Here is a 13600-nt window from a genome sequence, read left to right as displayed (position 1 = left end):
AACTCAGCTTTCTGTCATCAACGTTGTCAAGATGAAGAGTCCCTTGAGAGCTGAAGAGGTCGAATTCGATGTTTGGTCATGTGACTCGGCAATGAGAAGCGGATCAAAAGGCAAAATTTAACCGAACGAGGAAAATTTCGCATCAAGACAAATCTACAAAAATATACAGAGAGAAGCACCAAACTCCTGCTCCACTGCCACGCTGCGAAGGCTTGCAACGAAAGGCAGCCACCATGTTGAAGAAGCATGGACAAGTCAAATCCTTAGCAGAGCAGATTGCTGAGCTAGAAAACCCAACTTTCAGAGGTGAACCTACAATCCGATGCACAGCTACCTACGATCTCCGGTTGCAACTAACTGAGTTATATAGATTTTGATCCTGAGAATTTGAATGACAATGGGGAAAGCAGCGAAGATCAGTCTTCTGGGGCGGAGGATGATAATGCCGCTGCTGCTCGAGAGCACTATGTAGCTGTTGGGTGCGTATCTCTTTTTACATCCATAATGTTCGCACGAATAAATCTGTCTAACTCTCCAACAGGAAGAGTAAGCTCCGTAAACCGGAAAAGCCATACCTCGGACGTGAATACGCAGGATCCCGAGTTAGCCGAGAGGCGCTTGAGTGGGATGACGGCGAAGACGATCGATTCCGCAGAGCTTCAAGTGAAGACGATTCAGACGAGATATCCGGGGAGCTAGACGAATTGGAAAATGGTCTGGAGACCAGGGAAGATGGTTCCGCGGGAGAAAATGATAGCGATGAGGCTCTTGGGGAAAACCACGTTGTTCATTTGAAGGATTCAACTTCCCGTTTCAGCAAAACGACGAAGCACTTAGACTTGGAGATTCATTCTGACGATCTGTATAATGACCTGGGGTCTGAGGAAGAGTTAGATGGACGAACTGATCCTGAAGAAGATGGAGAATTCAGAGGTTTTGACGAGGGTGAAGAGGAGGATAGCGACGAAGATGATTCCGGGAGCGATAATTCCGAGGATGAGGATGAAGATGACGATGATAGACAAGCGATTGTCCCAACAGATGACAGAGCAGAGATAAGACGACTAATGGCTTCAGACCACAAAACTGTTGCCCTGTCTCTATCCAATGCCGCCAAGGCGGATGCTGCAAAGGGAAACGCCATCAAGCGACAACGTTTGACTTTCGAAGCCATGTTAAATGCCCGAATTAAACTTCAAAGAGGCATTACGGCTCTTACCAGCCTAGCTCCTTCAAACGAACATGACAATGCAACGGACCAAGCCTCTATCAAAGCCGCTGAGGCTGCTGCTCTAGCCCTTTGGAGAACAATCGAAGATCTTCGTCATGCACTCGCAGACGCCCAGACTAACAACGCTACCTTTTCGAAAAAAAGAAAACGTGGCCCGCCTCCAACCCCTTCCACTTCTTCTGCAGATATATGGAATTGCATGGAGGAGCTTGAAGCTGAAGCGCGCCCTCACCGTCGTGCCGTCCTTGATAAATGGGCTCTCAAGACGCGTGGCTCGCGAGCGACACTACCAAATGCCAGAGGCAAACTATTAAATCATGGAGCGGCCGACCAACAAACAATAACTGCTGTGCTGGATGCACATGTAGCAGCGGAGATTGAAAGTCGTCAATCCAAACGTGCCATGACGGAAAATTCCGGACAATCTCAAACAAATGGTTCATCCGACCCTCACACCTCTAACGAATTCTATGATGATACTATGTTCTACCAAACTCTGCTTCGCGACCTTGTTGAGGAACGCATGTCAGCCACTAACAATGGCGTTGAAGCTTTGCAGATAGAACTTTCCTACGCGTCTTAATATACATCCTACAACCGGAATGCGCAAGGATAAGGTTAAAAGAGCCGTGGATACTAAGGCTTCCAAAGGCCGTAAGATGCGGTATACGGTCCATGAAAAATTACAGAATTTCATGGCTCCGGAGTATCGTGGTTCTTGGAGTGATCGAGCTCGAGAGGAGTTCTTCGCTTCGTTGTTGGGAAGAAATGCACGGGAGATTCTGGGTGATGATGACGATGAGGATAAGGTTATGGAGGATGAAGATGATCATCTTGAGGAGAGTGGCCTCAAGCTATTTAGGAATTAAGAGTTTAGAAATGGGAAATGATATATTCTTCTTTTCCTTCCTGTGTCATGGTTTTGTCGCCACTGCCTTCTCTGAAGTCATATGTGCTACCAATATAATAAGGACTATATAAGTTTATATAACAGAGCGGCCCAAATCCAACAATATCCATTTTCTTCGCGTGTTTCTTTCGACCTCGAAGGGTGGTGGAAAGATGGGACTTGAGGATGACGATAAGTCCCTCATGAGGTTATCTTACCCGATATTTAACAATGCTCCCTATCGAAACTTAGAAGACCAAACCTCCACCTAGTTAATACAAAATATTTATTAGCAAAAAAGAAATATATCCCATACTCAACCAGCCCCCTGCCTTTTTTTTTTTTTTTTCAGAATTTCAACAAGTGTGAAGGGATCATAAAAGAAGAATGGAAGAAATAAAATAAGAGTGGCTCGAAAACTCATCTGAACTCACCATCAACGACAATATCTGCTCCATTCACATAACTACCCGCAACCTCACTACACAAAAACACCACAGCTCCCGTCAACTCTTGCGGGTCTCCCATTCTCCCCATCGGATTCCTATCCGCCCAGACCTGGCGGAACGGCGCCAGCGAATCACCGGCATTGAGCACCGTGTCCATGTATCCGGGCGAGATGGAGTTAACACGGATTCCATACCGGCCCCATTCGGCTGCAAGAGAGGCGCGCATGTGCAATATTCCAGCTTTGGAGACGTTATAGGCAACTTGGGGCTGCGGGAAGTTTACACGATGACCGCTGATGGAGGATATTAGGACAATACGGCCGCCGGCGGAGTCAGATATCATGTGTCTGGGTGGTGGTTAACCAAAATGGACCTTAGCTGGAAAGGGGTGTTATCAATGATGTTTCTATCACCTACTTTCCAACAGCCTGCGTAACCAGCCATGTCCCAGTTGTGTTAACATTGAGGACCTTCCTCCATTGGTCTGCGGGCATGTCCTCCGCAAGTACACAATTTACAATGCCCGCAAAGCAGCACAGGATGTTCAGGGGGCCGAGCTGAGATCGCATGTTTTCAACGACCCTCGGCACACTCTCCGCGTCTGTGACATCGATGCCTGCGCTGAGGATTGTCGCTAAAGGGAAATCTTTGCAGAGAGCATGAATCGCATCGGAGATGTCAGCTCTCTTGAAAGAATCTGGAAGATCCAGGAGACCTAGGCCTGAAAGACCATGTTCGAGGAGAGCACGGGCAGATGCGAGGGCGAGAGCGCCAGCTCCGCCGGTCACTTGAACCTTGTTAGCATACTTATTTGGGCGGTAATGCATTCCCATACTCATATTATCATCCATACAACAAGCGCAATAAAATCCTGTGTAGGAATTGCCGGCCAATCAGCCATAAATGTTTAGGCTATCAGATTTGAGAAAGATGTTGCATAAAACAATATACAAAAGGAGAGCAATGTTGAGGGCTACCACCAATGTATCTATGTAGGAACTATATCCATGGGGTAGATGGTATCCAAAATCGATGCGAAGCAAGGAAATTCCTTTGAATTATCCATAAAAACAAGAACCACAAAAAATATAAATTTGAGAAAGAAACTACCTACATATTGCAGAACCCCTAATACTAAACCTCAATTTCGCACGCTCGGATGGAGTCGCAATCATCATAAAAGACTCAGGCAATTTGTTTGATAGTGTGTTGGGATTGCCTAGATGCATCCAAGGTATCTTCCTCTCTGCTTTCTTCTCCTCCGCGGTATCTTTTAACGGTTCAGCAGAGCTTACGTCAATGGGTATACCGCAGTCCTGGGTCTCTGTGAGTGATTTGTGACTCGGGTCAGATTGATCCATGGTGATTGCTGTATGTAGAGGGCGCGGGGTAAGGAGGGGGATGTGAAGTGAAAGTGGCAGAATGAAACGGAATCAAATTGCAGGAAGAGGAGGTCAGGAAATGGTTGACTATATCATGGACACACATGTGGAGAATCTTTTAGGGAGTAAGATCTAAAAGGGAGTATTTTTCAAATTGAATCTCTGATCTACGGAGAATATCGTGTCGCTGACATTGTTTCTTCCCCTTGTTATGGTGAGGCTAAATATCTCACCAGGCCACCCAGGCTCCAGATGTGCACCAAATAAGCTCATATTTCCGAAATAAAAAGGTCGAGAAGTGATATAAATATTTTTGTTTTGCTGATATAAGCATTTCTTTAATCTATTTAGATTGTGTTTGAACGGGAAAAATTACCTACTCATCCTGATCCCTATTTCCGCTCCTGTCGGGCAGCTCCGGTGTGTGAATGGTACACCCAAGTATGCGAGTCTCCAAATGTGTAAGTTGGCTAGAATAACATGCCCCGCTTCGTTTTATCAGATAGATTCATTAAAATAAAGTATGATAAAATTGAAGAAAGTGAGAAAAGGGAGAGTGCATCTATCTCTGACGCACGAATAATACCCTTTATACAATGCCCTCGAATAACAAAGAAGCTGCCGAAAAAGTGTGTGTTTATGTAACTCCCTTGCCCCTGGATATTTGGTAGCAAAAGTAAATAATCTGCTCGGGACCATGATGCGAAGTTAGCGACGAGAATTTTCCAAAAAAGAAGAAGAAAAGGAAAATAAAGGATGAAAAGAAAGAGTTAATCAGAGCCCCTAAAAAAAAAAAAAAAAAAAAAAAAAAAAAAAAAAAAAAAAAAGGGTTCCCCTCTAGCGTCGCCGAACTCCCCTTGAAGCTAGTATGTGGAGAAAAGATTTCATCAATAATCGTCTTCGGCTTGTTGATAGATATGTCGACTTCTCGCAGGATCCTTGCGCATTTGTTGACCAGAACCGGTAAAACCAACTGCAACAAAATCGGAGTTAGCACATACGCTACCTTTAAAAGGGACATCACGGCAGTGTATATGTAAAGTGCAAAATTTGGGGCGGACGGGTGGGGGTGGATATAGGGGAGCGGCTCATACCTCGTGCGTTGATGCCTTCAGGTGTGCGAAACATGCTCTCCTTCTTCCCAGCCTTCCCCATCTTACTTTTGGCCGCAAAGTCCTGCCATTTCGACTTCCCGGCCTCGAGCTCCCTTGTGGCTTTGACTTTCCGGGGCAGCTTAGCTGGGCGCGGGGGTCCGTCGCTGACTTTATTTGGCTCTTTGCGCGCCTGGTTGGCCAGGGCAGGATTGATATCAGCCGCTGCAGAAATCACACTGGAATTAGCAGGGACAGTCTGCGGGGATGAGGTGCCTGGCATGCCATCAGCCTTGCGTTTTCGCGTGTCAGAAATAGGTTTGATGTCCTTTGCCGTCAAAGTTTCAGTAGTTCCGTATGACTTGAAGGAAACTATATAAATGGGGTTCGTGGATGAGCCGGTAATAGATGTAATGCGGGCCGGGTAGAATGAATTATCTCCCGATGCCCACCGTGCCAGGACATTATCGTTTACGGAGAAGGATACGGGAGGTGATGGCTGAGGCTCCTCGGGCGGCGCAGGTTCGACGGTAGGCTTTTTGTAGCCCGCTTGGTATGCTGGGTGGTTCTCTTTTGACCATTTCTCTTTGACAGGAGGAGGGGAGGGTTTCGACTTCGGTTGCGTAGGCCGCAATTCCGAGATGGATTGCTCCGTGAGGGATATGAATTCTTCAAGTTCAGTCTTCAGGCCCTGCAGTTCCGAATTGTCTGGATCTACCTGCAAGCTCGATTGTACAGCTTCAAGCTATAAGATCGTTAGACTTGTGTGTAGAGTATATCTCCGAAACGCCCACAAGGAAATTCAAGACAAATGGAGTGAGGAGAATACTGATCAGGATATACCTGTATTTTGAATTCCTTCACTTCCGCCTCCAAGGCGACAACTTCTGCGTTCATTTTTTCTCGTGAGGTTCGCGGTGGGTAGGTGGTTAGATGCACTGCAATAATTATACAAAATAAAATGGGCTGGAAGGTTCTGCAAATTATAGGGAAACTGACGATGAGGTGGGAAAAAGCTGATTCGGATTTAGTTAAGGCGGTTAGGCTGGAGAAGGTTAAGCTCTGTATCACGTGATGAAAACCGCTGTAGGCGCCGGGGTTACACTCTTCGGCATGCCGAAAACGACAAACTTTCCACTTCTCAACTTTGAACGTTCTCCACCTTGAGCTCATGTTGAAGCAGCCAATACACCACAATGCATTAAACAGTATCACACGTTCCATGTTGTCTATTCATATATAATTCAATTCATACCCGCCATGCAGAAACTAAATGTGATTTCCTTGCTTCAAGACTGGTCTTTGAAGTTCTACGTTTGTGTCCGTTTCAATTGGTAGAAATTCACTTGTTGAACATCTTATTTATCGTGACTGTCATGACTTGGGAAAGGCAAAACATAAATGCAGGCCTTATCTGGTTGCACATAAACAACATACAGCGGCATATTTGTTCCTTCACCTCCTGGTGATTGTTTCGCGGGATTTCCCTCATGAAAACACCAGTCATATGCTAAAGATGGTCATTACTGTTATGTGGGGAAGAAAGGATCCAGGAATTGGCAAAATTTACAACCAAGCAGCATGTGACTGAACCATATTCTTTTCAGAGCAGAATGCATGCACAGCTATCTTCACTCTATTGAACGGCAACTCACCCTCCATTTTCTCTTTCATTTTTCTCTTCTCTTCAAGCTAGCTGCCATCTTTTCTTAACGGAAAGTTTCTTTCTAGCTTAATCTCCCAAGCAACTAAATTCTTCAACGAAAATACGTTAAATCCATATCCGTTAAAGCGGCTATATCATTTAAGTGAAACCCTGCGCTCAAATCCACCCGAGCGATACATACTTGGATGCCTCCATCAGAACCAGGGCGTCCTGTTCGACCCACGAGAAATGTCCTTAAGCCACAGTACTTGAATTCCTCGCCTTCATAGAAACACATGAATAACGATCATCATCGTTATGTGCGGCGTGCACTTTATGTTATGTGAACATGTCATACCAGACATGCATCCATGCATTCCTGCCAAGGAAAGAGGACACTTATTGTGCACAAATCGACCTGAAATTTTTTTTTTTTTTTCCTATAATAATGCTTTGTGTTCGCCCGCCTGCTGTTTATTGAGTAATTGAAGAGAGATCCCGTCCCCACCCAACCAGAGGTGATATCTTTTAACACGATGGGACCTGTTACCTGTTTGAAACGCTACACTTTTTCTTAAACTGCATCCTTGCAAGCATAACCAGAGATACTCTACAATATAGATGGTAATGATCTTTCAGTCAAAATATCACAGCGCTTGTAAACTAGCAAAAATATTATGTTAGCGATTTAGAATAGGATATCAAGTGCCCCGTACTCTCAGAGAAGGACTCCAAGGGACAAACGATGCCACAACAAGCAAGGTTAAGGGGTAGGTTTTTGAGGGGTATTAGGTATTAGGATTAGGGGGAACAAATCATCACTTATATCGAAGATAAAATTTACACCATATCCCGCATCAACGTCTCCTTTCTTCCCCCCCCCCCCCCCCCCCCCTTTTTTTTTTATTTTTTTTATTTTTTATTTTATTTTATTAATAACATGTATTTAAGCGCGCTACATTCGCGAGGAAGAGATGGGAGATGCAGATGCAACCAAGCTTATATTTATCAGATCTAGCTTTTTATTCTCATTTATCAATCGGGTTCATGAGGCGAGGCGCGTCTGCCGGAAATATGGTTGGTTGGTAGGGTTTCAATTCTTCCTCGCCAATATGCCACGCAAGCATGCATATTTCTCCACTCAATGACTATGAAGCAGAAGTTCTAGACAAACGACCTGGGAGTAGCCAACCACACTGCCAATAAATTTAACTGGCTCTCGCACAAATGCACTAGAAAAGAAATGACGAAAAGATTTCGGTTCTTTTCGAACAAATCCTACAGAAGCATCAAACAACCTCGTATTCCGAAGAATATAACGGTGTGGCCCGAGTCACACAAACCCACCTGGATTCAAGCGCGTTAAACTCTTACACCAACTGCCGACTTCGGAAATACCTAGTCTCTGCGGCTTGAACTTTTGTTTCGTTGTTCGCGCGGTATTTATGCGAATACGACTACTGCTGATGGGTTTAAAGGGAATCGATCACACGAAACAGGATGTGGGTAAACTTCATAACCATGATGATATCGAGATCATCATTCGTTGTGGAAGAGGCAAAAACCACCCTAGGTAAGAGCAAGAAAGGCACAGAACATGACCTTCTCTATATGGTATGACCAGGATAGGATACAGGTGCATGGGGGGCCGGAGATAACGCTGGCACTGTTGCATCTGCAGAGACCGTGGCTCGGGATAAGGCGGCTATAAGTTAACTAAGGGCCGGAATCTATCTTCCCCGACAATCGGGGCAAGGTAAAGATCGACCTTTCCCCAGACTACCCAAGAATCGGGAATGGGAGCAGTGAATGTGACTGGCGTAAATATCACGCTTCGAGCACTCTAGAGAAATTTGTTTTTCTCCGCCTCTGAAGAGAAGGAAATATGGTTGGCTTGGATCAGAGCTGGAGTCGGCGACTCGGGCCAATTTTTTGCGGCATTTGGAGCTAGTTCCACTTTCTAGCGCGGGCACATTGAGAACTGCTGCCGTCGAGTCAGACGCTGCCAGCGCCGTATGCTGACGTAGGTGGAATCCCGTGAACCAACCACGGGTTTCCATGGCCCAGGGAAGATTGGAGGCTCCTGAAGGATAAGGACTCCATGGGGAGTAATGACATGACTCCTCCTAATTTGAGAGAGAGACATGTGGGCATATTTTTATGTGGGGGTGGGCGGGCGATTCCCTCCCCTTTTTAAATAAGCCAATAGGAACAATCATCCATCATCCATTTCCAAAAGCATCTGGCGAATCTTTGCATTTTGAACCTCAAGATAGTTTAACTCCAGAACTCTGCGTGTACCTTTTAAAATTGATCTGATAACAGCATCTGCATGCGATCAACATCCTTGCATCAAAACCTGCGGGCTCGCACGGTGGATTTATAATCAAGCATGCTGTATCCTAAACCACACCCTTGCAGCCTAGGCCCATTCAACTCCCCGCTCTAACAGCAAGGCTTCAACTAATTGAACAGCCCAATCCCCCATATCCCCCCACCCATCCGTCTATTGAACCCCCTCCCCCTGAGCCGCGGTCTGGACTCCGAATATACGAGGCTGACTCTTCGGTGTCTTTCTCCAAGGAATGCTCCATCAGTCAGATAGTAATCAGTCAGCATGTCAATTCGTCCGCCTCCGCTTTGGTTCTCTTCTCCCTCTCACAACCTCCACCCTTCCTCGCTGTTTCACACTCTCTGACGACGCCCTTCTTCTCCCTCTTGGTCCTTAGATACCTGACACCAACGACCAGTTATTGGTTGATGTAAGCTGTTTCTCCCTTAAGCCACACTTAAACTACTCCTCCAATCCCAGACTACCTACCTCCCTGCCTTGCCCCATCCCAACCATTTCCATTCCCATTTCCCTTCCATCAGATTCGCTTCCTCTTCTGTTCACCCTCTCACCCTCTCCCTCTCCACCTCCATCCCACCCACATACCTCTTCTGCCCCTAGTTGATTCTTCTGCTCCTCATTGTCATTCGTAGCCTTAGGTAGCTTTACTCTTGTCTTCAGATTCACCTCTTCTTTCTTTGACATGCAAGCTGCTATCAGCTCAGTCAATTATTCATTTCTCCCTTTGGGCTGCCCCCTACTCTCTGCTCTTGCCTTGCCACTTGCGTCATACCCGCATCTGGTCTGTGCTGCATAAGAAGGATCCTTAGACGTTTGTACACCTTCAGTTCTCTGCCATTGAGGATTGTCTTATGCTCTTTTTGCCTCTTAAAATTAATTCCCACGCCTTGTTCGTTTCGTGGCTCTTCCTGTCTGGTAGATCCCACCGGATGAGAAACAGCCCACAGTCCCAGCTTATGCTGCACGGGACCTTCCGCCACTACTACCACAGCTACATTTCCTCTGTGGTTACTCCTGCGCGCTGTCAACATACACATATCGTTTGTAGTGCAGGCTTCGGGTCCACATACTGAAAGCTGGGGTGGAGTTGCAACAGTATTGTTTGGTTTGCCAGGAAACCGATTCAACAAGGCTTTCTATTTTACAACCCCCCCGGAAGTTGTCTGGGCTTCTCTATCAACCAGTCTAAACCTGAACTCCTAGATCTCCTGGTCTCGAACCTTCCTTAACATCGCTTACTGAATTACGTTCCACCACTCCTTTGCCTGTACCAATATCCAATTTTCGGTTGGCCGTGTTGGATGTTCGGTGCATAGGTATCCGAGAGATATTGTCCACCAACTCTCTTGGTTTTTTTATAAAAATATTAGCATCCCACTGATACTAAAATTTGTCGGCGGATTTTTTCTATTCCTTCAATTTTGCCCATCTATTTGTCGAGAGAACCGTCTTACGTCCATACTTGACCTGGATTTTGTACGATTAAGTTAACGATGTCTGATTTCGGTTCTCTCTACCAACAAAGCCTTTATCTTTCTCCAGATCAACAGGACCTTCTTCTTGCAGCACTTTCATCCACGAGTAAGACAACAAAAGTCCCCAAAGAAGCGTCTCGTCACAACTCCCAATCTGCCACCAAGATACTGGACTCTCACCCCAACTCCTTCTCTCAGCAAGTTACTGCCACTACCTCTGCCCAAGACTTGCTTGAGTCGCCAACAGAGGAACCTCTTGACTCTGGGCAATTGGGTTTTGACGGGAGCCCTTTCCTGGATTTCGATTTTGATGTAGATTTCGACTCTAGTGGCATCGGAGATTTAATTGGAGATATTCCGGGAACCTCTCCAGGTGACGACGCTGAACCCAGAGAGAAGAGAAAAAGCATCGACGGAAACGACGATGAGGAGGAAAACGGCAAGAAACGAAGAGAGACTGATGACAAGACGGCTAAGAAGCCTGGACGAAAGCCGTTGACGTCGGAACCTACAACGGTAGGTATTTGATTCTTGATGCTATTATCACAGCGATTCCTTGACCCATATGTTCCTTTAAAAGGGTTCATGTAAGTTTTTATTTTGTTAACCATTGTTTGTCCTTGTTATAGAAACGTAAGGCGCAAAATCGGGCTGCCCAAAGAGCCTTTCGGGAACGCAAGGAGAAGCACCTAAAGGATCTGGAAAATAAAGTCGACGAACTCGAGAAGGTATCACAGTCGACAAATATCGAAAATAAGCTTCTGCGCGCTCAAGTCGAAAAGCTCCAGATAGAACTGAAGGGATATCGCAAACGCCTGTCCTGGGTGAGCGGTGGAAATGGTGTATCGCCAACATCAGGCTTTACCATGCGCGGCGCAGGATCCAGACATAATACCCGCGACAACGGCGACAATTTCTCCTTCGAGTTCCCAAAATTCGGTGATCTCCCCGGCGCTCGCTTATATAATTCCCCCTCACAGCCAGTCTCTAACCATTCTAAGGCTACCAAGTTACCCCCTTCCGCTGGATTTAACTACAGAGCGCCCAATATCAGCCACGGAAATTCGTTCAAAGGCACAGCTGCCGCCTCACAACGAAGGCAATTTATCCTTGGCAGCCCCTCACAATCCTCACCGGTGCTAAACAGTATGCCTCCAAATGATAACCGAAAATCCAATGGTAGAAATCACCACAGCCCTAGTATAGACAGTTTCAGTCGATACTATGACAATTTATCAGGTCGTTCACCTATACAGAACCCAGGCATACCTTATTCCGGCTCCGGATCTGGTCAAAACTCAATCTATTCAAATTATCAGTCGCAACACCACTATGGAAGTTCCAACGTTTCCAATTCCGCCTCACCATCTGCCTCTTCAGAATCACAACCCTGCCACGTTTCTTCAATGGGCACATCACCAGAACCGAGTCTGCACTCACCTCCAAGTGGCAAATTGAGTGAATCCGGATTAACAAACACGATCGATAATGAACTAAACTCTGCACGCAGCACGGGAGAAGGTGAGAAATCCTTCTACGAAAAACTAGGCTGGGCCTGTGGTTGCGCGGAGAATCCACTTCCGGCTTCCATGACTGATTCTAATCCTCCGTACAATTTTCCAGATCACAACAAAGATAACAGCAATAACAACAGCAACGGCAATAACAGCAACAATTATAACGATACCACCATCAATGCTTCAGACACCCTGCTAGGATTCGACTGGCTCGTGCAGCAAAACGGCGGGCAATTCGACCCTGTGTTGTTCGGTGACTATCGCGATCCACAGGATGCCGTGCTCTCGCAAGACTTCGGGACCTTTTTCAACGAGGCCTTCCCGCTTCCTGACCTGGGAAGTCCGCTGCTTGCATTTAGTGAGCTGAGTAACAACCATACGAACAACAGTTATGTCAACAACGTGCCGCCAAAGCCCGACCTCCTCAAGCAAATTGACAGCGCTCTCGAAGCTGATGATGACGAGGAGGTAGTTCCTGGTGAGGACCGCTCGCAGATGCTCTCGTGTACGAAGATATGGTACGCTATGTTTAGTTTTTTTTTTTTTTTTTTTTTTTTTGCTAAGTTACTAATATAAAAAGGGAAACAATTCGTTTCAACCTGCTAACTTAATTATTATTATAGGGACCGACTACAATCCATGGAGAAATTCCGCAACGGTGAAATCGACGTGGATAGCCTGTGTAGCGAGCTGCGGACAAAAGCTCGCTGTTCTGAAGGCGGCGTTGTGGTTAAACAGGATGATGTGGAGGCGATTATGTCGCGGGCGGAATAGAGAGACTTTGACATGATCTCATAGATCTAGCTACTATCTGTCAACAAATAATCCCAAGGAAAACAATAAAAAATGAAAAAGATAGATAGTGAGAGAAAGAGAGCCAAAAAAAAAAAAAAAAAAAATCAATTCGTCATTCCTCTCTTGATATATTTCCCAGTGTTTTATTTTTTACTTCCATTTTTGATCTAAATTCTTCACAGTTTTCATTTTTCTTCATTTACTTTTTATCATACGTGTCAACATCTACCGTGGCGATTCCCCGTACGTTTTTGTGATGGCCTGATATCATTTTCTGTAGCTGTTTGAATCAGTCTAATTTTCGTGGCCATTGCATTCTGCTTGATTGACTAGCTGATTATGTTATTTTTTATGTCATGATTGTATATTCAACAACCAGGGAAAATGGAAAAGGGCAAAACAAGGGGCAAAACAGGACACAAGTCGTTATTCATTGGCACACGTGGGGTTGTTTTGTGTTGTTTTCTATCTGTGGGATATTCTTTAATATTGACATTGGGATGCAAGTGTCAATTTCGTGTCGTGGCGACTCTGAGGGGATGTTGTTGATATCTGGGTTGGGTGTTGATTTGATGAAGGGATTAGGGTTTATGTTTATATAAGTTATTGAGGTTCCTAGGTATGTATATATTACATTAAAAAATTGAGTCTATGGGATACATGTCTATCTTTTTTTTATTAATATATATCCACATCTCTCCTTGTAGATACATACTATTATAGCAGAAGTGTAGTCATACTAGTGGCTGGTCTCCCTAATATCCCAGCAGCTG

The 13600-nt window shown here is 45.4% G+C and overlaps 7 protein-coding genes across 7 annotated transcripts; 3 read left to right on the top strand and 4 right to left on the bottom strand.

Moving 5' to 3' along the window:
* Positions 1-233: 233 nt before the first annotated feature.
* Positions 234-1814, top strand: PAAG_11255 (hypothetical protein; the record flags this gene model as incomplete). Its single annotated transcript, XM_002797382.2, has 3 exons — positions 234-306; positions 371-479; positions 542-1814. The coding sequence occupies 3 exons, from the start codon at positions 234-236 to the stop codon at positions 1812-1814; spliced, it is 1455 nt and encodes a 484-aa protein (XP_002797428.2).
* Positions 1815-1833: 19 nt separating this feature from the next.
* On the top strand, positions 1834-2100 carry PAAG_11254 (protein bfr2; the record flags this gene model as incomplete). Its single annotated transcript, XM_015846933.1, has 1 exon — positions 1834-2100. One exon carries the CDS (start codon positions 1834-1836, stop codon positions 2098-2100), a length of 267 nt encoding a protein of 88 aa, XP_015703540.1.
* A 440-nt stretch (positions 2101-2540) lies between these two features.
* Positions 2541-3930, bottom strand: PAAG_01286 (oxidoreductase ucpA; the record flags this gene model as incomplete). Its single annotated transcript, XM_002797381.1, has 3 exons — positions 2541-2916; positions 2987-3356; positions 3684-3930. The coding sequence occupies 3 exons, from the start codon at positions 3928-3930 to the stop codon at positions 2541-2543; spliced, it is 993 nt and encodes a 330-aa protein (XP_002797427.1).
* A 908-nt stretch (positions 3931-4838) lies between these two features.
* PAAG_01285 (hypothetical protein) lies at positions 4839-5939 on the bottom strand (the record flags this gene model as incomplete). The annotated part of the gene is made up of 3 exons (XM_002797380.1): positions 4839-4924; positions 5046-5787; positions 5886-5939. The coding sequence occupies 3 exons, from the start codon at positions 5937-5939 to the stop codon at positions 4839-4841; spliced, it is 882 nt and encodes a 293-aa protein (XP_002797426.1).
* Positions 5940-8294: 2355 nt separating this feature from the next.
* PAAG_01284 (hypothetical protein) lies at positions 8295-8747 on the bottom strand (the record flags this gene model as incomplete). The annotated part of the gene is made up of 2 exons (XM_015844300.1): positions 8295-8392; positions 8519-8747. 2 exons carry the CDS (start codon positions 8745-8747, stop codon positions 8295-8297), a joined length of 327 nt encoding a protein of 108 aa, XP_015701081.1.
* A 997-nt stretch (positions 8748-9744) lies between these two features.
* On the bottom strand, positions 9745-10354 carry PAAG_01283 (hypothetical protein; the record flags this gene model as incomplete). The annotated part of the gene is made up of 2 exons (XM_015844299.1): positions 9745-10176; positions 10232-10354. The coding sequence occupies 2 exons, from the start codon at positions 10352-10354 to the stop codon at positions 9745-9747; spliced, it is 555 nt and encodes a 184-aa protein (XP_015701080.1).
* Positions 10355-10533: 179 nt separating this feature from the next.
* PAAG_01282 (hypothetical protein) lies at positions 10534-12806 on the top strand (the record flags this gene model as incomplete). The annotated part of the gene is made up of 3 exons (XM_002797377.1): positions 10534-11031; positions 11145-12550; positions 12656-12806. 3 exons carry the CDS (start codon positions 10534-10536, stop codon positions 12804-12806), a joined length of 2055 nt encoding a protein of 684 aa, XP_002797423.1.
* Between the last annotated feature and the right edge of the window lie 794 nt (positions 12807-13600).

Source organism: Paracoccidioides lutzii (genome assembly GCF_000150705.2).
Source record: "Paracoccidioides lutzii Pb01 unplaced genomic scaffold supercont2.2, whole genome shotgun sequence".
Lineage (NCBI taxonomy): Eukaryota > Fungi > Ascomycota > Eurotiomycetes > Onygenales > Ajellomycetaceae > Paracoccidioides > Paracoccidioides lutzii.
This window is presented reverse-complemented; position numbering and strand designations above follow the sequence as displayed.